The 27413-nt window shown below is 34.6% G+C and overlaps 1 protein-coding gene across 1 annotated transcript in view; it reads right to left on the reverse strand.

Moving 5' to 3' along the window:
* The window catches only part of LOC103511406 (tachykinin-like peptides receptor 86C), a 78429-nt gene that overhangs the window by 40862 nt on the left and 10154 nt on the right, over positions 1 to 27413 (reverse strand). The window contains exons 2-3 of the mRNA XM_008476131.2: positions 3702 to 3915; positions 2816 to 2950 (exon numbers count right to left, since the gene is read on the reverse strand). Coding sequence (XP_008474353.1) covers positions 2816 to 2950; positions 3702 to 3915 — 349 coding nt within the window. The remainder of the gene's footprint in view (positions 1 to 2815; positions 2951 to 3701; positions 3916 to 27413) is intronic.

Raw genomic sequence — 27413 nt, forward strand, 5'->3', positions numbered from 1 at the left:
ATTTTACCATAGTTCTTTTGTGATACCTAGGTACCCAAGTAAAATTTAATTTATTTAATTAACTAGGTAGGTGCAGCTGATGCCTTCGAGCCTTCGATACAGAAAGGTGGAACCGTTCTTTGGGCGACATGTTGGTTTCTCGAAAAATGCTTACCTATACTTTGGTAGATAACATGATAATATGTCGTGTATCTATCTACCTACATTAGCGTCAATTATGTACGTTAGTTAAGACTATTCAAAAATCAATAGATTTTTCCAGGAACCAAATTTCCAAAGTTCTTTGTGTTTTTTTTTTCCCCATTACGTTGGAAGAATAAAATAATATCCCAAAATTTCACATTCATATGAGCAGATAATATTCCGTCAAGCTTTGTTTCACTTTTCTCGGAAACGAACTCCTACATTTCCCAATAAAAGGAGTCATCCTTAAGTGGGAGGAATACTCAAATTCCTCAACATATTTTAAAGTGTTTATTTTTAGACATGAGTTTCCGCTTCCGAAAAACATTGGCACGGGAAAACTTTTACAAAATTAGAGCACTTCTTTTTACATGCTTAGTTTTCAGAGAAACTTTTTGTTGGAAAAGATGACTCCTTGTTTCTAGTAGTAACATCTAAGTTTTCTTAATGTATTTTTGTTAATTATTTTAATTGATCCCTTGTAAAGACTTTGCAATAAGTTTTCTGTCTTGTTACACAGTATATTTATAGAGAACTTTTGTCTCGACTCCTTTAGCTTTCAGGGTGGAAACTTCATTCTGAGATTTGTTACTTTCTATTACCCTTACGTATAGGGAACCTATACAAGGTAATGAGAAAGTATTGTTTTTGTATACGTTTTGGAAGAGACAATCATTATAAACTTGTAAAATGCCTTTAATGTGGGATTTACTTACAAGCAGTATGAATCGATGTCTCTATCACCTATAGTTGGATCTCTTGAGATATTTATAACTCAGACCTCTTTAACTTTTACAGTCAATCTTTTTGTATACGTTTTGGAAGAGACAATCATTATAAACTTGTAAAATGCCTTTAATGTGGGATTTACTTACAGGCAGTATGAATCGATGTCTCTATCACCTATAGTTGGATCTCTTGAGATATTTATAACTCAGACCTCTTTAACTTTTACAGTCAATCTTTTGTAATAATTTCAAATAAGGCTACGATTACTGTGCCTGAATACGTATACATTAGGTACCCGTTATTCCGTTATTGAAACATCCTGAACAGAAATATAACTCTATTTTACTTTGCTTCGTATTTTCATTTGATACAGTTCTTCATTTTGTTAGTTTGCCATCAGATTATTTCGAAGGGATAAAGATTTTGCGTTTGAAATTTATTTAATAATGTGAGTGTCAGTGTTTTTGGTGTCACATCCGTTGGGATACTATAAATATTCCGATTTCCATCATGTTTCCTTTTTAGAATTACATTTGCATTTAATCCGAGTAAAAAACAATAGTTTTTGCACAATGTATCATTAGATATTTGACATTTTATTTATTGCATTACTGCATAGGGAAAGTAAACTTAATAAAGTTAGCCCATGGAATACTAGGTATAAGTTCCAGAATATAATTTTTAACCAGATCATCTCCATTAATTATACCTATTCTGACCCTATAATTTTCAATAATAAATAAATAAACTACCCCGCCCGTCTTATAGAAAACTATTATTTTCAATGGTTTTTCGTATCATCAGCTTTAATATTTTATCCATGTGTCCTTGCAAAATCAAGATAAATAGATGAAAAAGCTATATGATTCACCCTTGGCCAAAGTTCAAGTTCTTGTAAAAAGGATTTCCGCATTTCTCAAAGCAAAATTCCAAGGGATACCCAGATAAATTCTAAGATATTAAAAAAAATACCAGCATCTCACTCTTTGCACATCTGTAAACTATGACCCATATGGTTCAAGAAAGCTTTTATTAGAATGATGTTTCCTTTCTTTCCCCCATATTACCTATAAAATGTACATAAATCTAGTATTGACACTAGTTTTATAACTCAATTTACAGACAAAGAAATTGGTTTTGAATTTATAAATTTTATATACGCCGACAGCATAACCTACATTTCCGATGGTGCTTTATTTTTGTTAGCAGGTTATAAACTTCAAGGTCAATCCTGTACTAGTATTAAACAAATATTTACGAGGAATTCTCTATTACTTTTCCAGCTTAGATTACTATATTTATGTTGTATCAAACGCAGAAAAACAATGTTTTCTAAATCAATCGCACTTCCAAGCAGAACTATGAAATTTCAATGTCCAAGGCCGCGGTTTCTTTGGAAGTGATTTCTAGTCTCACGATTCAATGCGACGTCTAATAGTAAATAAAGTTATAAATGATATCCAAAAAACTTACTTTTTAATTTTAGTGGTAGAGTGTAGAACACAAGGTAAAGCTAGTAATCCACTGGCCAGCCAAATCACCACTAGACAAAGAAATTGGTTTTGAATTTATAAATTTTATATACACCGACAGCATAACCTACATTTCCGATGGTGCTTTATTTTTGTTAGCAGGTTATAAACTTCAAGGTCAATCCTGTACTAGTATTAAACAAATGTTTACGAGGAATTCTCTATTACTTTTCCAGCTTAGATTACTATATTTATGTTGTATCAAACGCAGAAAAACCATGTTTTCTAAATCAATCGCACTTCCAAGCAGAACTATGAAATTTCAATGTCCAAGGCCGCGGTTTCTTTGGAAGTGATTTCTAGTCTCACGATCCAACGCGACACGACGTCTAGTAGTAAATAAATTTATAAATAATATCCAAAAAACTTACTTTTTAATTTTAGTGGTAGAGTGTAGAACACAAGGTAAAGCTAGTAATCCACTGGCCAGCCAAATCACCACCAAAGAAATCCTTGCTTTCGTTCTGGATGAGCGATGTTGCAATGGTTTCATAATGGCCATGTACCTGAAATCAAATATTTTTTGAAGGGTTTAAAGGTCTGTCCGAACATAGTCGACCGGGCGTTGATCGTTGTCCAAACATAGTGGACCGGCCGCGGCCGTCGATTGACGAGGAGAAACTATGATTGTTATCGAGGTAGTGTGGACGGTTCAGTCGACATCGATCGACGGCCGGTCGACTATGTGTGGACACACCTTACCGTCACTGTACAACGGAGGTTTTTAATGACGGACGGATTAACTAAGAACAGCCCTAAAGGATTTGTTAAGCTTCTAAGAATCTACAAAGAGTTAAACCAAGATTAAATTCAAATTTTGGTCCTGAAAATTGAAGAAATACATGAACTACTGCTTACCTATCCAACGAAATCGCAACCAACGTAAACACTGATGCTGCCACCGTTATGTTGGTGATGAAATAGTTGACCTTGCAGTAAATCTCGCCGAACGGCCAATGAGAATAGAGCATGTAGATGAAGTTAAAAACACAGTTGAAGACAGCCATGAAAAGGTCAGCCAGGCTCAGGTTGACCAAATAGTAATTGGTAACTGTTCGCATCCTTCTGTGTGATCGTCTATCCGGAGCGAAGCGACGGATTTTGGCTAGTGATAAATAAATCAACCAATCTGATTGGATTAACTAAGAACAGCCCTAAAGGATTTGTTAAGCTTCTACGAATCTACAAAGAGTTAAACCAAGATTAAATTCAAATTTTGGTCCTGAAAATTGAAGAAATACATGAACTACTGCTTACCTATCCAACGAAATCGCAACCAACGTAAACACTGATGCTGCCACCGTTATGTTGGTGATGAAATAGTTGACCTTGCAGTACATCTCGCCGAACGGCCAATGAGAATAGAGCATGTAGATGAAGTTGAAAACACAGTTGAAGACAGCCATGAAAAGGTCAGCCAGGCTCAGGTTGACCAAATAGTAATTGGTAACTGTTCGCATCCTTCTGTGTGCTGAAACAAGAGAAACAATAGAGCAATGTTATTATAATAAAATTACTATTATTATTATTAGTATTAAAAGTAGGTTACTATTATTTTATTTTTTATTTAGATAAAAAAAAAACTCACACAGAAGTCCCTAAGTACCTAAGTAGGTATAGAGTAAAATTTCAAAGTGGAGATTTGTTAATAAATAATACTTAGAATACACAATAAAAACAATACCTAATTGAACAATGACACAAATGTAATTGCTTTTAGTGGGTTTGAGTAAATGCATCTGGACAAATTATCCTGATATATACATGTATATTACTGTGTGCCATACTATCATATAAATAGGTAGGTACCTACTTGAAATGGATGATACATAAATATACTTGATTAGTGGATGTAGCAAATTTACAACCAAATCAACAAGCTCAAATACCAGCATATTTTATTGTTGAGAATATGAAAGAAGAGGAATTCGAATTATGTGTATTCCTACTCATAAGAGACAAAATCCTCTTCTTTTATGGCTCGTCTTGAATCAAGAAATTGGCTCGTCTCATAACTTTCCTTGGGAAAACTGACAAGAAACACAATACCTTCTCATAAACGTCCGGGCACTAAGGTGAAAGCGTTTGAAGAGATGAAAACCTTTCAACAACTAGCAACTACAGTTATAGGTTCTCGTCACAAGGTACTCAAAAGGAAGAGCTTTTAGGCGAGATTTATGGAACACAAAAGGACAATATTTTGAAAATGGAACACTGTGAAGGTCAAAGGCGGGGACAGAAGGGAGGACATTTTTGAAAACAATAATAGTAGTTATGGTAAATAAATAAAAGGGCAGACGAAAATAAAGAGACGGGAACAGTTGAAAGAGATAGAGGAGAGACTGAAAAGGGGGAAGAAAGGGAGGGAGAAGGAGAGAGGAAAAGAGGGAAGGAGAGGAGAAAGAGGGAGGGAGAAAAACAAAGAAAATGTGTACGTAGACCCTGTTCTGGACAAGATAAATGGCTGAGTGAGAGGAAAATCTCGGAAATTTCACAGTAGGGAGTATAGAGAAAAACGAAAAGAATATATCTACACTTCGTCTACCCAATGCCCCCTGCTCCTATGAAGTAAATTATCAGCACTCAAGAACCCAGGTTTGTAAAATAGATAAATTATTTGAGGATTATCGAAGAAAAATATATCATAGGAAAAGTTTAAACTAAGGTAGGTCAAGCTGTTTTGATTTCAACACTTTAAGGAGTGATGAAGAAAGGAATGGGAGGGTTGAGAAGAAAAATAAAAACGGTAGAAAGAGAACCTGCGAGAGACGAACGCAGATAGAAAGGGAGCAAAAGGAGAATGGTGGAAAAGAAATCACTAATCTTCTTTGAAACAGAATCTCAAGCTAAAACTGTTAGACATTTTGACATTATCTTCTTGAGCAAACACCGTATAGCGTATAGTATACAGACTACAGGGTGAGTCATGTAATCTCGATGGACAAGGCCGTTAACTTTTGGTGGGAAAATTCTGGGTTAAACCGTGGTCGCTGCAGAATTTTCCCGCAAATCTTTTGAAACGGGAATTTCGTATTTAGAAGAAAATATCCTTGAGAACTAAGAAATGATTGTGGTCATACAACGGATTAACAAATCAGTTAACCTTTGGGGTATTTTGAATGATGGAAAAACAAAAAATAAGCTCTTATAACTCCAAAAGTATTACAGATTACATAAAATTAGTTATAGGATTATTTTCAAGCTAATATTATGGTAAGCTGCGTATTTAGGTTTATTTTAATTTTTTGCCTTATTACAAACACTGCCTTATTTATTATGTTTTACACAAAGCCGTATTATTAATTAGACATTAAACTTCCAAGGTTGTTCCTTAAACCATCGAAAATTTATTTATTAATGACTTGTTCATTTAAACACAATTTAAAATGTATCTATAATTATTTAAACGTTATCTACTCATAACTAGAACATTTACTAGCCGTAACTACATTTACTACCCGTACATGAATCTAGCCGTACATGAATGCACCTATCTACGTGACTTGATTTATTTAAAACTAAAAGTTTAAATACCATCACGAGTACAACATCTAGCTAGAAACATTAATCCTATTTTCAAAATTCACGCTTATCTCTCCTGTTAAAACAAAAGCCAACTAAAAGTATAAATACCATCACGAGTACAACATCTAGCTAGAAACATTAATCCTATTTTCAAAATTCACGCTTATCTCTCCTGTTAAAACAAAAGCCCTCATACTTCCTCTAGGTAGGCTTCACAGGAGCATCTATAAGCGCAACACCAGCTGTTACCAACGAAATTAAACCATTTTTATGTTCCTGGAGGAGGAGCAGGGGTGCTTTTTATATTATTATTCTTTTTAACTCTTCAACCCGGAAATATTGAGCTTTTTCCTCTTTCGAAATAAAAAACTTTTTTGTTCTTACAGTAACACTGTATAGCGATTTTGTCTACACTTTATTTACATAGCAGTGTTATGTAAAGCCTTCTGAATGTCTCCCTGTACGTTCCTCCCTACGCCCTACCTGTCATATCAATAGACCTTATCACTAGAAGCACTTACACCATGTATGTTACGTTGGAAGAGGTTATCTTGTATAGGTTATTGTAAATAAGAATTTTATCGGGTGTACTTTCACGATTTCTACTGAGCAAGCTGGGAAAAATAGAAGGCGTTATTTTTACCTTCTTTACCAGGAGTTGCCATCATCCTTAAGTGGGAGGAATACTCAAATTCCTCAACATATTTTAAAGATTTAAAGTATTTATTTTTAGACATGAGTTTCCGCTTCCGAAAAACATTGGCACGGGAAAACTTTTACAAAATTAGAGCACTTCTTTTTACATGCTTAAACTTTTTTGTTCTTACAGTAACACTGTATAGCGATTTTGTCTACACTTTATTTACATAGCAGTGTTATGTAAAGCCTTCTGAATGTCTCCCTGTACGTTCCTCCCTACGCCCTACCTGTCATATCAATAGACCTTATCACTAGAAGCACTCACACCATGTATGTTACGTTGGAAGAGGTTATCTTGGATAGGTTATTGTAAATAAGTATTTTATCGGGTGTACTTTCACGATTTCTACTGAGCAAGCTGGGAAAAATAGAAGGCGTTATTTTTACCTTCTTTACCAGGAGTTGCCGTGTTTAAACTTTGTAATTATTAGTTTCAACGGATTAACAAATCAGTTAACTTTTGGGGTGTTTTGAATGATGGAAAAACAAGAAATGAGCTTTTATAACTCCAAAAGTATTACAGATTACATAAAATTAGTTATAGGATTATTTTCAAGCTAATGTTATGGTAAGCTGCGTATTTAGGTTTATTTTAATTTTTTGCCTTATTACAAACACTGCCTTATTTATCATGTTTTACACAAAGCCGTATTATTAATTAGACATTAAACTTCCAAGGTTGTTCCTTAAACCATCGAAAATTTATTTATTAATGACTTTTTTCCCAAACACAAAACAGACTATTAAGAAGTGTTCTCGTTAGAAAACTGAGTATGAAGTGCATAAATTTGGCCGATGTGAGGAGAATGTTAAAGTCGAACTTTCCTATTCATGATACTCCTTGACATTGTAGCAGATTTCAAATAGTTCAGGAAATGACTTTTTTCCCAAACACAAAACAGACTATTAAGAAGTGTTCTCGTTAGAAAACTGAGTATGAAGTGCATTAATTTGGCCGATGTGAGGAGAATGTTAAAGTCGAACTTTCCTATTCATGATACTCCTTGACATTGTAGCAGATTTCAAATAGTTCAGGGTTGAAAAATGGTTTCCTGGGATTAAGAATAAAAAAGGCTCATCACGTACTTTTCCAAGCGAACGAACGGGAGTGGATTAGGTCCGCGTGAATTTATGTAATGAGATCGTATTGTTCTGAAATGGCACTTATATGGACGTAGTTTTCAAAGGAAATGTTTTCTCTTTGAAAGATGGGCATCCCACATACGAGTATCTAATTAAAGTCGAGAAAAGCCAATTAAAGTGGTTTATTTATTTTTTATTTTTTTTCTTGAGATGACGAAAATAAATTATCTTCCTTCATCGAGCTTTGATGGAAATGATGTCTCCACTTTCTTTTCTCCCTTCGTAACATCATGAAGAAGAAACATAGAGTGTTATGAGATTATCTTACATCATTAAAAAAACAATGCTTGAAAATTCAATGGAATTTATATGTTCATAATATTATAATATGTAAAATAACAATAAATACTGTTATATTTTCTTTTCATGACTTTCATTTTGTCAACAAGTTCAGGTTATAATGATGATGATAATCATGATGATTATTATTAATATTATTTTGTTGTCGCAAGTGTCACAGGTATGTTACTTTATAGAATAATATTTGTGATTTATTTTTGTCAATATATCTAAAAGCTTGGAAAAAAGCTTCATGTCAATGTTTTTTCTTCGTCGGATATTAATGCAGAAAATAATAACTTTTGACTTGCAGAAATGATGGTTATGTGCAAAAAGTTTCGTTTAGTTTTAGATATGGATTAACTTTCTTCCCTTCCTGGAAGAACTTGATTAATTTTGTTGGTACATTATCTATGTCTGGGAATATTTTGAATTTAAATTTCAACAGCTCAATGTTCGAACAAGAGAGTGTTTTTTTCTACAGTGAAATACTGAAATGTATTCTAAGAAATTTTCATTGTATCAATATTGTTATTTATTTTCTCTCATAAACAAAAGACTGAGCTCATCATTGGCTTAAGAAGAATGAGAAGGAGGAGGAAAAAGAGAAAAAGGGTGTAGGGAAAAAGCGAAAGAAAGATATATTTAGAGTTAAAAAAAGAACTTGCAAAATGTTTCGAGAATCATTGCTCTGATTTTCTCAAGATGAGAAGAAAAACACAGCTTTGAACTTTTCAGTAAACTCGTAAATAAGCTCAAGTTTTCAACAAATTAGAGGAGCGAAATAAAAAGGTATACGTCATAAAAAAAGTCATAAAGTGCGGAGTTTGTGAATTTTCTTCCCAAGTACACATGAAGTAAAAAATAAAATGAACAATTAATTAAAATAAAGGTCATAAAGTGCGGAGTTTGTGAATTTTCTTCCCAAGTACACATGAAGTAAAAAATAAAATGAACAATTAATTAAAATAAAGAAGACATAAAAAAAGAGGACAAGATAAGAAGGCCCATTGGGAGTAAGAAGTGAAGGATGGGTGTGTATTAGAACTCATTGAAATAATGAACAAGAAACGTTTGTGCAGCAGTGGACCCATAATATTTGGACAGATAGCAATGAGTTTGTGGACAAAGGAATCCCAATATTTAACTTTACTAGAGGATTAACTTCTAGATTACAAACTGGAACAAAGAGCTCGCAAAGGATTTTTGATCAGCTGTTAGAAGTCATGATACAGAAGTTGAATAAAATTGTGACCAAAATAAAATTGGGGAAAGGTGCAGAAAAAAAGTTAAGTCATTCTGTGAAACCAAACTGAACAAAAGTGGGACAAAAGAAGACCAGCTGTTTGCAGAACAAGGTTGCCCATGATGATGATGATGATGATGATGATGATGATGATGATGATGATGATGATGATGATGATGATGATGATGATGATGGAGAGATAGAGAGGACAAGATAAGAAGGCCCATTGGGAGTAAGAAGTGAAGAATGGGTGTGTATTAGAACTCATTGAAATAATGAACAAGAAACGTTTGTGCAGCAATGGACCCATAATATTTGGACAGATAGCAATGAATTTGTGGACAAAGGAATCCCAATATTTAACTTTACTAGAGGATTAACTTCTAGATTACAAACTGGAACAAAGAGCTCGCAAAGGATTTATTTGTGGACAAAGGAATCCCAATATTTAACTTTACTACAGGATTAACTTCTAGATTACAAACTGGAACAAAGAGCTCGCAAAGGATTTTTGATCAGCTGTTAGAAGTCAAGTTCAATATTTATTCATCAGCTGAAAAAGGACCGATCAGCTGATACAGAAGTTGAATAAAATTGTGACCAAAATAAAATTGGGGAAAGGTGCAGAAAAAAAGTTAAGTCATTCTTTGAAACCAAACTGAACAAAAGAAGACCAGCTGTTTGCAGATGATGATGATTAACGTGCAGATGATGATGAAATTCCAACGATGATGATGATTAAAAGAATACCTAGACTTCTAGCTTTAAATACCTACTCGTGGGATGGAGGATTGTTACAAAAAGTTCACAAATCCTACCAGTTGTTCGTCTTTAGGGAACATAAAAAAGCATTCAAACAAAAGACATTGAGAACAAAACATCTCCTCAATAATAGACTTCTAGCTTTAAATACCAACTCGTACATGGAGGATTGTTATAAAAAGTTCACAAATCCTACCAGTTGTTCGTCTTTAGGGAACATAAAAAAGCATTCAAACAAAAGACATTGAGAACAAAACATCTCCTCTCTTTTTTTGGTCGCAATTAGCCGGATCACATTTCTTAAAAGAGAAATAAAATTATTTGTGGTTTTTATAGCTCTCTACCTTTTTACTTTCTATTTTTTCCCCCAGACACTCTAAAATCCACGTCTATGTGGTAGTCTGTTTCCTCCTCTTTCCCAACTTTTTAAAGTAAGTGGATGGGTGTTTTTTTTTTCCAAAAAGGAAAGAAGTAGAGGGATGTTTTGGACGGAGAATGAAAATGAAAGTAAATTGTTTTCACATTCGAATGCCTGAAATTCCAACGTAATAAATACATATAGTGAACAAGCAATGTCCTTGGTTTGAATGTACTCGTATAGGAGTGTGTGGTTGAATGGTACGGGACAAAATTGATCGGCCCGGCAAGTGAAATCGGCTTTGAATTCCAGATGGATGGGATTAGTTTGACATTAACCAGAACTAATTCGAAAAAGAGAACGGTGATGGAGATTACGGACTTGGCAGCGAAAATACATGCTATTTCCACATCAGAAAATAAGAGAAACACTCATTTATCTACTCAAATTGATTTTGGGACATGGTCAATTTATCACCATCGAAAAATTTCTCTGCTATTTTAACCCATACACGAACATTTTTTTCAATCTTTTTCTGTCAGTTGTGCCTGGATATTTTCCTAGTATTCTTCCTCATATCGCAAACTCCCAATGGGAAAATATTTCACAGTAAATCGAGCCCAAGGCTTATGGAAAATCCAATACCGGTGGGCTAAGATTTCCCTTTGTGTGGATTCCGAGGAAAACGGAAATAATATTTTCTTCCTAATATTTTTCATTAAGTATTGTATTATTCTATTTTTTTTTCTTCTTTTTCTACTCCTTCTTTCTTGGGCGTCTCATATTACTTTTCTTTTTATGAAAAAAAAGAGAGTCCACTTAAAAAAGTATTATAGCTCTGGTAACAGGAGTTCAAGAAAAAAGTTCAGTGGAGGCCTTTTTTAAACTGTGTTGTCTCTACATTTTTATTCCTTCTTCAGTGTTTTTATGTACGAGTGACTCACTAGTAGCAGAAAGAATAGAAGTGTGTTTACAGCATGCTATTAGTGTTAACACCTCTCACAAACAGGTGTAGGTATAAAGAAAAATAAAACCATCAAAATAGTAAAAAGGAAAAAAGCAAAAACTTAAAGATGTGCTTCCGTTTTTTTCGTACAATCAATCATAGAGACGTCATACAAAATATCTACAATCTACAACTTGTGGTACCTTATAACAGTTATAACATAATTCCAACGAAAGAGAAGGGATTAATGCCTTGGGCATTCTCTTCCATTTAACCTCTGTCACTCGCCACTGTTTTCAGTAAATAATATTTTCGTTGAAAACAGAAAAGAATTCTTGAAAAGAGGGAGATAGAAGGAAGCCAAAATCGAGGAAGGAAGACGAGGAGAAAGGGGAGATGAAAAACATTCCCCTGAAAATTATTAGTGTTAACACCTCTCACAAACAGGTGTAGGTATAAAGAAAAATAAAACCATCAAAATAGTAAAAGGGAAAAGAGCAAAAACTTAAAGATGTCCTTCCGTATTTTTCGTACAATCAATCATAGAGACGTCATACAAAATATCTACAACTTGTGGTACCTTATAACAGTTATAACATGATTCCAACGAAAGAGAAGGGATTAATGCCCTGGGCATTCTCTTCCATTTAACCTCTGTCACTCGCCACTGTTTTCAGTAAATAATATTTTCGTTGAAAACAGAAAAAAATTCTTGAAAAGAGGGAGATAGAAGGAAGCCAAAATCGAGGAAGGAAGACGAGGAGAAAGGGGAGATGAAAAACATTCCCCTGAAAAATGATGGAAAGCATTTGGAAGCTGGAATATGTTGGTATAAGCTTGGAGCAAACTGAGGGGAACTTACCGAATGTCATTATAGGTACTTTCATAGAACTTACATTTCTGCGGAATAATTGATTTTTGGAAAAGAAAACAAATTCAGATACTGTAAAGTCCCGAGAATGTTGTAAAGACTTGCCAAACTGAAATTCTGTCGAAAAATGATTCCTACATTTAATAATTTACCAGGTGATCATCTTGACAACTACACCACCGAGACATAGGGCAACGTGTTAAAAATAAAAAATAAAAACGTCCTGAGTAACAACATACCCGTAACACCTGTTAGTTAGATAGTTAGAACAAAGGCCACTTCTTTTTTTAAATAGCATTTATAAAAGGTCCACGACAGTAAGAGATAGTGAGAGAAAATGACGAGAATGTAAGAAGTCACATGGTACAACCTATGACAATGATCAATTATACAAATGAAATAAAGAAGAATAAACAGAATGCAGGTAACTTGCATTATGTAATTTTGTTTGCTGTCGTCTACTTTCTTTACGTTTTCTCTTGTTCCTCAACTTTCCCTTTTCCTCTCTTCTATTCCTTATTTATACTCTGTTTATCTTCTATTTACCTTTCCTTTGTATCTTGAATTCTCTTTATTTTTAGTTTGAATTGTTGATTTCGTAACATGTCTCTCTAGTGGAGGAAGAGATCAAATGTTTGTTCTTGGAAATATGCGTCGAATAAAAATTGGAATCTAATTACAGAATTTTCCTGAAATAGGGTTTAATACGAATTATTTTCCAAAGAGCCTCTTTACCAAATTTCTGAGGGTATCTCACGAATAAAACAGTGCACATTGCATAATCAAAAGATAACAGGCGGTCATACAATTTCGACACAATTGAAACCAATGTTTCTAGGCTTTTAGGATTAGGGAGCCATGAATTTCTTACCGAATGTCATTATAGGTAATTTCATAGAACTTACATTTCTGCGGAATAATTGGACTTTGAAAAAGAAAACAAATTCAAATGCTGTAAAGTCCCGAGAATGTTGTAAAGACTTGCCAAACTGAAATTCTGTCGAAAAATGATTCCTACATTTAATAATTTACCAGGTGATCATCTTGACAACTACACCACCGAGACATAGGGCAACGTGTTAAAAATAAAAAATAAAAACGTCCTGAGTAACAACATACCCGTAACACCTGTTAGTTAGATAGTTAGAACAAAGGCCATAGCATTTATAAAAGGTCCAAGACAGTAAGAGATAGTGAGAGAAAATGACGAGAATGTAAGAAGTCACATGGTACAACCTATGACAATGATCAATTATACAAATGAAATAAAGAAGAATAAACAGAATGTAGGTAACTTGCATTATGTAATTTCGTTTGTTGTCGTCTACTTTCTTTACGTTTTCTCTTGTTCCTCAACTTTCCCTTTTCCTCTCTTCGATTCCCTATTTATACTCTGTTCATCTCCTATTTACTTTTTCTTTGTATCTCGAGTCTTCTTTATTTTTAGTTTGAATTGTTGATTTCGTAACATGTCTCTCTAGTGGGGGAAGAGATCAAATGTTTGTTCTTGGAAATATGCGTCGAATAAAAATTGGAATCTAATTATAGAATTTTCCTGAAATAGGGATACGAATTATTTTCCAAAGAGCCTCTTTACCAAATTTCTGAGGGTATCTCACGAATAAATAAACAGTGCACATTGCATAATCAAAAGATAACAGGCGGTCATACAATTTCGACACAATTGAAACCAATGTTTCTAGGCTTTTAGGATTATACCGACTTGAGTATTTTGGACTGGATAATGAAATCATGTTAATCACAAAGGAGCAATCTAGTGGCGCTGCCAAAATTGTCGAATGAAAATGATAAATAATGTCAGTGCCCTATGTGACTGCGACCTGATTAGATCTTTTGTGAAAAGAAGGAAGCTGGCTCGATTACAGTTGAGGCATGGAATTTCTTCCCAACTTGATTATTAACTTGACCTCCTGTTATTCCTTTCAATATTTCAATATGCTGGCCATTAGCGCTAAAATAAGACCCGAAAAACTTTGTCTCAGTCCTTAGGTATCCTCTATATGACCTTGTTTTTTTATAGGTGAAATGGCTGTCCTTCCTCCAGAGTCTAAATAAAGCACTATATTTTATACTTAGAGATCTACGTGATCGAATTTTAGGTTTTTTTTTTGTGTGGTTTTCGGTTTACAAACTAGCTTTTTATCTTCACTACCAATCCATTTGTGTTCCCATCAAAATAAATGAACCTAAATGATCTAATATTTGTCTTCGGATATTTTAGAAAACTCACTTACCGCGTTTTTGACTGGATAATGAAATCATGTTAATCACAAAGGAGCAATCTAGTGGCGCTGCCAAAATTGTCGAATGAAAATGATAAATAATGTCAGTTTTTATAAAGAAGAAAACAGGTGCTTTGGCATCTCCACTAATTTTTCGCCTTTTTCATCTTGATTGAATATCACTTTATCCAAAGGCAGCATAATTAATCCATATCAATAGGAATAAAACCAACATCAGGATAAACACTATAAACAGGTAGCTACAAATGCCTCGTTAAATTGTCAAGCTGATTTGGAATTGGTTAAACTTCTAATGACTTTAAATGTACGTGTTTGGCCCGAGGGTTTCTCAGATAATTAGACTGAGTTTTGTCAAAGATGCATTTCAGTTGCTAGAAGTAGTTGAACTTTATTTTTCCCATGCTTCAAGCTTCTACCTATCAGTAAATAAAAAGTTGTGTACACTAAACTTGAGATTTTTAAAGTAACTTTTTTTAAAAAAAAAACCCATTTTAAAGAGAAAAAAAATCTTGGCATTTTATGCAAAACTTCTTTTTCTTTTTTCCCTCATTCTTTTTATCTTTTTCACCCTTTGGAACAACACTCCTAGACAGTGATTGATATATTTTGCAATACCTAGAGGAGAGAAACCGACTGACCTCTTCGGTGGACAAATATTAGAGGGTAGAAGCACCAAGTCAAGAAGACTTTGACATTGAATAGGAGGTTGGATTGAATTTCCCACTTCGCAACCCTTTTTTTCTGGGAACTTAGGAGGTATCCAAATCGCATGAGTACACAATCGATCGGTCACTTAAGAAGATGTATGGGACTAACGATCCGTGGCAGTTTATCAATCTGGCAAGCAGGTACAATTTATTGGGAAATCAGAAACTGTTGAGAGACAGCTTGTCTTTCGACAGCCTGAATAAATATCTACCTTTAGCGTCATGACTCTATCAGGTAAACTTTGGTTTTATTATCATAATTCCAAAATCTACGTCTAAAACAGGACCTCAAGAGTTTGCGAAGTAGAAGTATTGGATTTCTAATTAGTGTTTTTTTTTTAGACGCTATACGTTATCAAAGTAAAGTAACAATTACGATAATTTCGGCCAAGAACCCCCCGGAGCTTGGTAAAACAGTCACCGTTTTCACGAAGTTTGTTCTCTTTTTTGTTTGAGTTTGGAAAATTTCCAAAGAAGATTCGAACTTTGGAGGCCCCAAATTTTCCACCCATTGTCTGGAATAATTGTTTCTCTGAGCCTGTCTCCATTGTGAATGTAACACCGTACAGTTTGAAAACCTTTCACCTGTTTTCGCGTTGAATAACAATGGTCGCCTGTGTTCTAATGTAATATGTTAATGCATTTTCCAGATTTAAATCTACTCTAATTTTGTACCCTGTGTTCCAGGGTTCCAGAGTTCCATTATACAAGCACGTTTGTGAGACATGGAAACTGACAAGTGACATGGAATACAACAGAATGGAATGACATACAGTGCTGGAGATATAGTGGTTCCAGAGAATCTTTTTGTTTCAACTCCTACATGTCAACTTTGAACGAAAAGCTTTTCTACAACCTCAACTGAATTATAACTTACATTGCTCAATTGAAATCATGAAAACTCCCTGACTTAATATAACAAGAGCTAATAGGTTTGCCTTTCTAAAGTCCACAATGTGAATTATCCTCTAATTTTCAGTAAACTGATTTTCATCCATAAATAATACTCTTTAATTCGGGATAATTTTGAGTTTGCAATGGAAAACAACCCTAATTTTAGCCTAATGTAGAAAGTATGAGATTAGATCTAATTGAAACTTCGATAGCATCAAACCTAATTTTAGCCTAATGTAGGAACTATGAGATTAGATCTAATTGAAACTATCGATAGCATCAAAAGTACATCACATAAAGAAGGAGCAGAAGGAGGATAACGAAAGCTAGAAGAAAAAGGAGGAGAGATATTTCCCCTATCATGGTTTCTCGACAGCCACTTTCACCGCATCACACAACCTCAGAATACCCAAAACCTCCGGACACAGCTTTCTACCCGCATATAATTTTCCATTTTCTGTTTGTGAATTAAATCTGACTTTTTCCAGTCAAAATGCGCTCAGAGTTTTCCTAGAATCGCCTTCAAATTAACTGCTACAACCACACCAAAGTAAATTCTGTGCTTTTTACTTTCGCACAGCTTTCTACCCGCATATAATTTTCCCATTTTCTGTTTGTGAATTAAATCTGACTGTTTCTAGTCAAAATGCGCTCAGAGTTTTCCTAGAATCGCCTTCAAATTAACTGCTACAACCACACCAAAGTAAATTCTGTGCTTTTTACTTTCCTTATCCTATAGGAAGGAAAGTAATGTAATCGGGTCAAATTTTCGATTGTCAGTTTTTAGTGTTAAAACACGTTTTGAGGTCCCTAGAGCCTAAATCCAAAGTTTCAGCCATTGGTCCGTGTGTGTATTTTTAGTGCCAAAACACGTTTTGAGGTCCCTAGAGCCTAAATCCAAAGTTTCAGCCATTGGTCCGTGTGTGTGTCTGTCTGTCTGTAAACAAAATATCTCGAGAACGAAGAGCTAGAGACTTGAAATTTGGTACATGCAGATGACAAATGTGACAAGGATGCGACACGAAACTTTTGGTTAAGATCGGTGCAACGGTTGGCGGAATTGACTGACCTCTTCGGTGGACAAATATTAGAGGGTAGAAGCACCAAGTCAAGAAGACTTTGACATTGAATAGGAGGTTGGATTGAATTTCCCACTTCGCAACCCTTTTTTTCTGGGAACTTAGGAGGTATCCTACTGACCTCTTCGGTGGACAAATATTAGAGGGTAGGAGCACTAAGTCAAGAAGACTTTGACATTGAATAGGAGGTTGGATTGAATTTCCCACTTCGCAACCCTTTTTTTCTGGGAACTTAGGAGGTATCCCAGGAGGCGAGGAAAAGACAGGAGGAAAAACGATTGTTAGTTCGAAAAAGTGAAACATGGAAAATAAAACAAAAAGTTGTCTGGTATCTGGTAGGTCCTAAAACTTAAAGACAGAACAGGAAACAGTTTTTTTTTCCCCCCAAGTTCAGAATATATCCGCTGAAAGTATTGTAAAACATTGGCGAAATGAGATTTTTTACTTACTATTTCTGGTGAAGACTTCAGAACTTTCAAATAAGCCTGAATTCAACCTCGGAGTCAAAGTTTTCAAACAAAATTTCTCCAGAATGACATCAGTTTTCAACATATATTATTGCTACATTGCAAGAGAAACCAGGATTTCCTTTTCTCTACAGGTAGGTCACAAGGCACCTTAAACTCTTCTTATAACATTCAGTTAAGCAGCTTTCGACTACATTCAAGACATCATTAAAAGCCAAGGAACCCATAAAATTTAAACACTATGAAATCTGTGACTTTGGACCAAGACATAATTCAATGGCCCCAAAAAACATTTCCGGTAGTACACAAATTGTGTTAGTTGTTCCTCGGTAGGATACCAGGACGTACACAATCGATCGGTCACTTAAGAAGATATACATATATGGGACTAACGATCCGTGACAGTTTATCAATCTGGCAAGCAGGTACAATTTATTGGGAAATCAGAAACTTTGAGAGACAGCTTTCTTTCGACAGCCTGAATAAATATCTACCTTTAGCGTCATGGCTCTATCAGGTTACAAATTAAACTTTGGTTTTATTATCATAATTCCAAAATCTACGTCTAAAACAGGACCTCAAGAGTTTGCGAAGTAGAAGTAGGTATTGGATTTCTAATTAGTGTTTTTTTTAGACGCTATACGTTATCAAAGTAAAGTAACAATTACGATAATTTCGGCCAAGAACCCCCCGGAGCTTGGTAAAACAGTCACCGTTTTCACGAAGTTTGTTCTCTTTTTTGTTTGAGTTTGGAAAATTTCCAAAGAAGATTCGAACTTTGGAGGCCCCAAATTTTCCACCCATTGTCTGGAATAATTGTTTCTCTGAGCCTGTCTCCATTGTGAATGTAACACCGTACAGTTTGAAAACCTTTCACCTGTTTTCGCGTTGAATAACAATGGTCGCCTGTGTTCTAATGTAATATGTTAATGCATTTTCCAGATTTAAATCTACTCTAATTTTGTACCCTGTGTTCCAGGGTTCCAGAGTTCCATTATACAAGCACGTTTGTGAGACATGGAAACTGACAAGTGACATGGAATACAACAGAATGGAATGACATACAGTGCTGGAGATATAGTGGTTCCAGAGAATCTTTTTGTTTCAACTCCTACATGTCAACTTTGAACGAAAAGCTTTTCTACAACCTTCAATACCTGGTCATTATCAACATTGCACAAGTTCAACCAAAATGGGATAAAGCTGTTCATTCAAGTAGTACCGAAAACCTTGAAGCGTTGATAGCTTTTCTCTCCCCTTTGCGTTTCCTTGTAAATTCGTTTCCGATTGAACCACAAAATCCTCATTTAAACGTAGAATATTGTGACGTATTTATTTTGAAGGGCAAAAAAGTGGATATTTTGCCACAGAATTCACAGAAAACACTAGAAATACCTACACCCTATTGAAATTGAAATTTGTTAAGAGAGTGAGAAAAGTTTGTAATGTGTTTTGTATGCTCATACAGTTTTAACAGTTACCCACGTTGTACCTACGTGTGAATATGACTTATTTAGATTCGTATGTGTTCATTTTCATTCATATTACATGTTATTTATTTTAGACACGCTCCTACGCTCTTACGTAAATTTAATAAAAATAATAAATGTTCATAGACATGTAAAATAAATTATCGACTCTCCTACTCACTATAAGGAAACAAGCTGGGTCCGTCCCTCCGGGAATTTTTTAGCCCGTAGTTTATTCGATGGTGGTTAAAGAAAATCAGTACCTATTATAGGTATGTACCTACCTAATTTGTTTAATATTCAGTTTCTTCTTATTATTATTATTGATTTGATTTTTGATTTTACTTTAATGTTATGATTTAAAATCAAGACTAGAGCCCGTTCTCCCTTTATCCTTTATTCCTTTAAGTCACCCATCAATTTATTGGCCTAGCTTAGCTTAACATAGGTGACGCTAAAACCGGTCTTATTATCGACTGAAGTATTATCTAAAACTTTCTCGCTTTGAGTTCATAGGTTGTCGCGACAATTTTCAAGATCAGAGCTCATTTGTGTGAGAAAATGTAAAAAAAAAAATCCCCCAAAAACCAGTTTTTTTGGTTTTTTGGTTTAAATCGGCCACAAACGGAAAATTTGGACCGGAATAATTACCTACTTTTCCAGACTACTAATAGGATAAGGAAAGTAAAACAAGCTGGCTTATTCCAGGTTCCAGGGATTTCCGAATCACACCTTCCTCAAATGTCCAAGAATTTCCTTCGCCTCTTCCTGGCCATAAATTACTCCCAAGCTGCATAATATTTCACATAAATCTATCTCCCTGGGGAGAACAGGTTGTTCTTAAATTCCATGCCATTAATTGATACCAGGATACAAGAGGATACAGGAGGTAACACAAGAGAAGAATTCCCTCAGTCGGGCGCTCTTATACAATTATGTTAATCTTATTGTTTGTCGTTAGGTATTAGAGTAAAATGAAACACGTTGTCAAATACCAGGATACAAGAGGATACAGGAGGTAACACAAGAGGAGAATTCCCTCAGTCGGGCGCTCTTATACAATTATGTTAATCTTATTGTTTGTCGTTAGGTATTAGAGTAAAATGAAACACGTTGTCATATATTGGAAGTAAAAAGAAGTATTTTCTCAGCATCTTTTCTTCAAGAATGTGAATGAAGTCTTTTTGCACTATACCTTTTCACTTCGTCTTTTGTGGCTTTTCGTCGACAAAAGTATGCAAACTTTCTTCGTGCAGGGATTTGAATAGATTTGTAAAAATAGAAGCAGAATGAGAGTCAACTACGAAAGACTTCAAGTACACTTTGAGCTAATTAAAATGCCAGTGAATAGGTAGGTGTGTAACATTTTTTTATTTTACCATGTATTAAAAATAGAAAAATCTACTTTGTACACCGAGATCTAGTCTTAAGTTTGTGGACACAAATCCCTACTAGTAACAGCGGATTCGCTGTAAGTTAAAAGAAAATGAAGAGGAAAAAATGCTGAAGAGATGTGCTGTGTTAGATATGTTCTTCCATGAAGAAAAATAGGATTTTCAGGGAACAACGCCCTGCTAAGAAATTACTTAATCGAATGAAAAATCGTCACAAATATTTATTTTACTATGCAACCTCAACTAAATTATAACTTACATTGCTCAATTGAAATCATGAAAACTCCCTGACTTAATATACCAAGAGCTAATAGGTTTGCCTTTCTGAAGTCCACAATGTGAATTATCCTCTAATTTTCAGTAAACTGATTTTCATCCATAAATAATACTCTTTAATTCGGGATAATTTTTAGTTTGCAAATTTTACTATTTACCTACAAAATAGACACAACTGGTATTGTGAAAAGTCATTTGCCTTTACTAATACCGATAGGAAAACCACCAGACTTTGTTGTTCTGTTTCTGGTATAATAACCGTAAATAAAAAAGTTTGGAAATAAATTTATTTTCAAACTTCTATTAATCTTTTTCGGCCATAAACCTTTTCTCCGTATATTTTCCTAGTTTATAGCCTGTACTATTTCTAGATCTAGACGCTTCATATCCATTGAGTCTACACTGTGAATGAAGTTATAGTATTTATATCATCATATTTGAGCATTTTTTACTTTTTTTCTTCCTTCTCATATCTATTCATACAATAATTAGTGTGAATAGCTACTGATTTTATGAGACGATACTAGTGGCGACATTAATATAGGAAGTCCTAAAATTTAAAAGACATAACTTCGCCACAAAATGGTTGAGGATTCCCGTACCTGCCTATCACTTTTTTTTTTTTTTTTTTTTTTTTTTTTTTAAGGAATTTGAACTGTATTAAGCATAATATGCTTGTCACAAATGTTGTTCCCTGCTTAATCCACTGCACTAAATTTTTGACTTGTCTTGGACTTGAACCACCAATCTCCGAAATTCATGTTGAATTGTTCGTTCTCCCCGGGGATTAAATCCAGATCTATTCAAACCTCCGGAGATCTGAAGAGGTTTGAAGTTCAGAATCTTGGTTAGAATGTTTAACTTACATTACCTCGCTTTCTACCACTTTTCACAATTTTTCCCCACAAGTTATTTACTAGAAATTCGCTATTGACGTGTAATTGGGGTTAAAAATCTAGTTCCAGGCTACCGAAGATTTAGAGGGATACGAGCTTTGTTAAGTTATTTACCTATAGGGATTACTAGGTAAGGAAATGCACGGAATTTATTCGCAAATAATTGGGTTGCAGTCTATATTGGGGTTATAAATCTAGTTCCAGGCTACCGAAGATTTAGAGGGATACCTACGAGCTTTGTTAAGTTATTTACCTATAGGGATTACTAGGTAAGGAAATGCACGGAATTTATTCGCAAATAATTGGGTTGCAGTCTAGAATACCAAATGGGGTTTGTGGGATACCTTGTCAGATGTGGGCTACCCTTGAATTATAAGGAAATCATACAGGGTGCAAAGAAATACACAACTGGGTCACGTGTACACCATAATCGTGTTACGGTCTACATGCTGTAGAGTACACAAGCTCACCGCTTGGGGAAAAAAGGAGATCTTGCGAGCAAATGAATGCAAAATTTGATAGTTTGCTTGTCCTGCTTTTCTGTACATCATTCAAATAACACGATTTCTAAATTCCTTAAATATCTTAGCACTTATGTAATGTAATGTCTCTATTCCTTTTCAAATTCAGGGAAAGTCTGGGATAGCAGAACGAATCAAGATGGAAATATAAACTTGTCACAAAACGGGAGGGGTTTTTTTCATTTTGTGTTGACAATTCTTTAATTTTATGATGAATTTATGTTTTTAATTATGTTATTTTTGGGTTTCATGCTGAGATTTTCGGGTTTCATTTTTATAATAAGTTGTAGGCGTAACACTTCTCTTTGGGGTTGACAAACTTTCTAATCAGGGTCATTGAGAATGATCTTCAAGGGAAAATGGGAAGAGAGTAAGAAAATACAGAATTATTGAAGTATTTTTTGAAAGAAGGGTCTGGCCCCGCCTGTTTTTTTTTTTTTTTTTTTTTTTTTTTTTTTTTTTTTTTTTTTTAAAATTTTTTAGCCCGTTCTGCCTTTATTCCTTTAAGTCACCGATCAATTTATTGGCCTTGCTCGGCATAGCTTAACATAGTTGACGCTAAAACCGGTCTTAAATTATCGACTGAAGTGTTATCTAAAACTTTCTCGCTTTGAGTTCATAGGTCGTCGTGACAAATTTCAAGATCAGAACTCATTTGTGTGAGAAAATGTGAAAAAAATCCCCCAAAAACCAGTTTTTTTGGTGTTTTGGCCTTTTGGTTTTCTGGACAAAATTTGCACCACCACTTTCGTGTTCCTGGTAAAAAGACCTTTAATTTGATTATATAGGTTGACCAGGTTTGGGTAATTCTTTCTATGGGAACAGACAGACAGACACACAGACGACACCGAAGCGAATACAATAGTCCGTCCCTATACCTTTTATTATTACTATTGTAATTTAATAAAGGAAGGACGGACTAAAAAGCAGTGTGGTAAAAAAATAAAAATCGGCCGCAAATGGAAAATTTGGACCGGAATAATTACCTACTTTTCCAGACTACTAATAGGATAAGGAAAGTAAAACAAGCTGGCCTATTCCAGGTTCCAGGGATTTCCGAATCACACCTTCCTCAAATGTCCAAGAATTTCCTACATCTCTTCCTGGTCATAAATTACTCCCAAGCTGCATAATATTTCACATAAATCTATCTCCCTGGGGAGAACAGGTTGTTCTTAAATTCCATGCCATTAATTTCCAGTAAAAACCTGGAGTTTAAACCTAGAGGGTACCCATGTTAAACTTGCATGCACATCCGAAATCCTTTATTACACGTTTGTTTGCCTAAATCATATTTTTTCAGTGTGAACATATACTCTTAATGTAGTAAAAGATAAGCTCAAAACCCAGGTGCTTCTCAAATTACACTTTTTTTGCAAGGCGAAAGGAGAGGGGATACGTGACATTTTTTAGTTGGCCAAGGTTTGTTTCAGAGATAATCATTTTTTATATTTTGTATCATTTAAAGTCCCAGGGGCGTACGACATTTTTCTCCCTGCGTATCTTAAAGTTATTTTTATACGTTGTTCGTAGGTATGTATTTTTTCCTGTTATCATGTTATACAAATGGTAAATGCTATTCCCAAGTCGCTTTATTAAATTCCTGTTTGTATTTATTAGATTTCTTGTATTGTTGTATAGGTAGGGAAGATGTGTATGCCTTTCAAACCTAGATGAGACTTTGTGCGTGGAAAACTCTGTATAGGGTCTTGGAAAAATACCTGCCTTGGTAGCGAAAGCCCTCATCTAGCAAAGGCAACGAAGCTTGAGGGCCATTGGCTATTTGATCCCTATGTGACTGCGACCTGATTAGATCTTTTGTGAAAAGAAGGAAGCTGGTTCGATTACAGTTGAGGCATGGAATTTCTTCCCAACTTGATTATTAACTTGACCTCCTGTTATTCCTTTCAATATGCTGGCCATTAGCGCCAAAATCCTACCTCCACAGCCTAAAAAAAACACTGAATTTATACTTGGAGATCTACGTGATCGAATTTTAGGTTTTTTGTGTAGGTATTTGTTTACAAACTAGCTTTTTATCTTCACAGCCAATCCATTTGTGTTCCCATCAAAATAAATGAACCTAAATGATCTAATATTTGTCTTCGGATATTTTAGAAAACTCACTTACCGCGTTCTGGGGAAAATCTGTGACTTGAATGTCTCATAAAGGATTATGAGGACATAAATATGAATAGGAGGCGAGGAAAAGACAGGAGGAAAAACGATTGTTAGTTCGAAAAAGTGAAACATGGAAAATAAAACAAAAAGTTGTCTGGTAGGTTCTAAAACTTAAAGACAGAACAGGAAACAGTTTTTTTTCCCCAAGTTCAGAATATATCCGCTGAAAGTATTGTAAAACATTGGCGAAATGAGATTTTTTACTTACTATTTCTGGTGAAGACTTCAGAAAACAAAAAAGGGTTAGAGAAAAAGAAAGAGAGATAGGGAGAGAGAGAGAGGAAAAAAGGGAGAAAGAGAGAGAGAGAGAGAGAGAGAGAGAGAGAGAGAGAGAGAGAAAAGAGGGATTACATCTAATATCTTATGCCACATTGTAAGAAACTTTTTGTGTACAATAATAGAACATTGTGACACTCATTAAAAATAAATCTTCACTATCTTTCTCCCTTCCTCTCTCTCATACTCTCTCTTTCTAACTTCTCTCTTCTCTCCCTCTCTATCTCTCTCTATATATATATATATATCTTCTCTCCCTCCACTCTTTCTCTTTTCTCCCATCTTGTATGGTTCAGTAACAAGATTTCATTCCTTGAACTTGGAAACCCACTATCTGAATCTTATTTGCACTTCGGCATAGAAGATTCCAGAAGTTTTTCCAACCTCCATAGATATATAGGTCATATCCACCTATTTTCATCTATAATCTCATTATCTACCTCAAGTTCAAGGGTGAAAAGTTTACAGTAGAAGATTAGTGAGACATTGCTCTTTCTGATGACGCTTGATTTTTTTCCTTTCACTGCAATATTATAAAGTGGTACTAAACAAGTGAAAATATTATCCCAAGCTTAACAAAGGGGTATAGTATTATCCAAAGGAAGTTGTGTGATGTATTTGCCCCCATTTTCTATAGGAGGAAAGAGGAGAGATCGGCATGAAATTGATGTGTGTGACGTCTGATGGTAAAGAGAAGAAAAAATACATGATTATGAATATCACACGACTTTCCTTATCCTATTAAATTATGCTTATTTGGGTGTTCTTCCACCCTAGCTTTTACTACCTATATCTCTAACCATTTAGTCGGTGTAGCTGAAAACCGCCAAAAAACGGCCGAAAACTGTCCAAAAGCGATCAAAATACCGCCAAACGCAGCACCTATATTTTTTTGTTTCATCCCTATCACATTTGACAGCTACATATCAAATTTCAAGTCTCTAGCTCATACCGTTCCCGACATATTGTTAAATTACAACAAAACCGCCAAAAAGCGGCAAAATGCCGCCAAGCGTTGCATCGATCTTAACCAAAAGTTCCGTGTCGCATCCTTATCACATTTGACAGCTACATACAAAATTACATTACTTTCCTTCCTAAAGGATAAGGAAAGTAAAAAGGAGGAGAAGAAGAAGAAGAAGAAGAGACAAAGAGAAAGAGAACCATAAGTAGATAGATAACTGAAAGTAAAGAGATATAAAGGTAAAGAGATATCTGAAAGTAAAGAGATATAAAGGGAGTTTGAGTAGGATAAAAGGGAGTTGGCAAGTATTTCTTTTGGTGCAAAGGATCTCTATTTATTTTTCCCATCTTGGTCTCTCAGTAAGCCGTTTCATGTTGATAATTTGCATTTTTTTAAACGTTCTAATGACAAACTTTTTTTATATAAACAGTTGAAACAAAACTGGCAATATTAATTTTCCTGTATCAAATGCTAAACTTGGGGAAACTAAAGAGAAAAGTTGCCTCATTTTCTCTAAAGCTCACTGCACATCGAAACGTTTGAAAGTTGAAACCATTTCATCTTCTCTCAAGCTGTCACTTTGTCGTAGAAATGAGTGTTGTTGTATGAATAAGGACATTTCAAAAAGAAAACGCCTACATCTTGGAAGTTTGGATGGTCAAACGTGACAGTCCGATTTTTATTTGCTAATTTATTATCATTTTCTTTTAAAAGTAGGTATTATTTTTATATCTTTTATAATTATGTATATTGAATAAGTAAAAAAAAAAAGCTTGAACAGTTAATTATCCTAATCTAACATCTAAGGCGAAAATAGTAAGAATTTTCTTGTTGTTGAAGTTGTTGTTCTAAATTATTTTAATTAATCCGTTTATCCAGCCCAACGCTAAACTGCCTAAAGTTCAGGATACGATATTATTAAACCCACTCAATAAAAATTCATCAGGAACGAACAAAATTCGAAAACATATTGAAAAAATATGTAGCCCGTAGCATGGAAAACTCAATTAGATGCGTTTGGAAAAAAACAAGATTGTGGTTTGTTGGGGGGGAAAAAGGGGGAAAATGTACCTATTTGTTTTTTATTTTCGAAAAATTGCAAACCTTTTTTTCGTAATAGCTTCATATACGTACTTACCTAGGTATGTAATACGTATAGAAAACATTTCAATATATGGGGGTTAAATTGCCAGCGCCAGGTCCGGTGGGTAAAAAAAAGCAGTAATCTCATATTAGCATAAGAGAAATTAAATTTCAAACCTGGGGTCATAAAATCTAGATCATTAACTTTATATGGTTGATGCAACTGAATAATTTTCAGGACAGTTGAACGTTTCAAAAAGTTTAAATTTAATGGTATCGAAATTCGCTATGAAGATTGTATTTTTTGCAAATTTACTAACCATGTCATAATGAAGTAATAACAGTAGGGTGACCTATTTTTCATAAGAAAATGGGTAGTTAAGAAGACTAAAATGAGAAGTAGGTTAGTATACTGGAGTTCGTACCTAACTTCAAGGAAATTGTTTTTAGAATCAAATCGTTGGTTTTTCAGAAGCAATAAAAATAAGCAATTCAATTCAATTGAGCAAAACGAAAACGCCGGGCCGTTAAAGATGAGAGAAAGTGTCGAAGTAGAACAGTTACCTGTAAATAAACCAACGAGAGGGAGAAAAGATAATCAGAGGGTCTAAACTAGGCTTGCCAAATATCCAAAATGTCGATTCGGGACGCGAATCCGCGAACAAAATC

This window comes from Diaphorina citri, unplaced genomic scaffold, assembly GCF_000475195.1.
Source record: "Diaphorina citri unplaced genomic scaffold, Diaci psyllid genome assembly version 1.1 scaffold712, whole genome shotgun sequence".
NCBI classification, from domain to species: Eukaryota; Metazoa; Arthropoda; class Insecta; order Hemiptera; family Psyllidae; genus Diaphorina; species Diaphorina citri.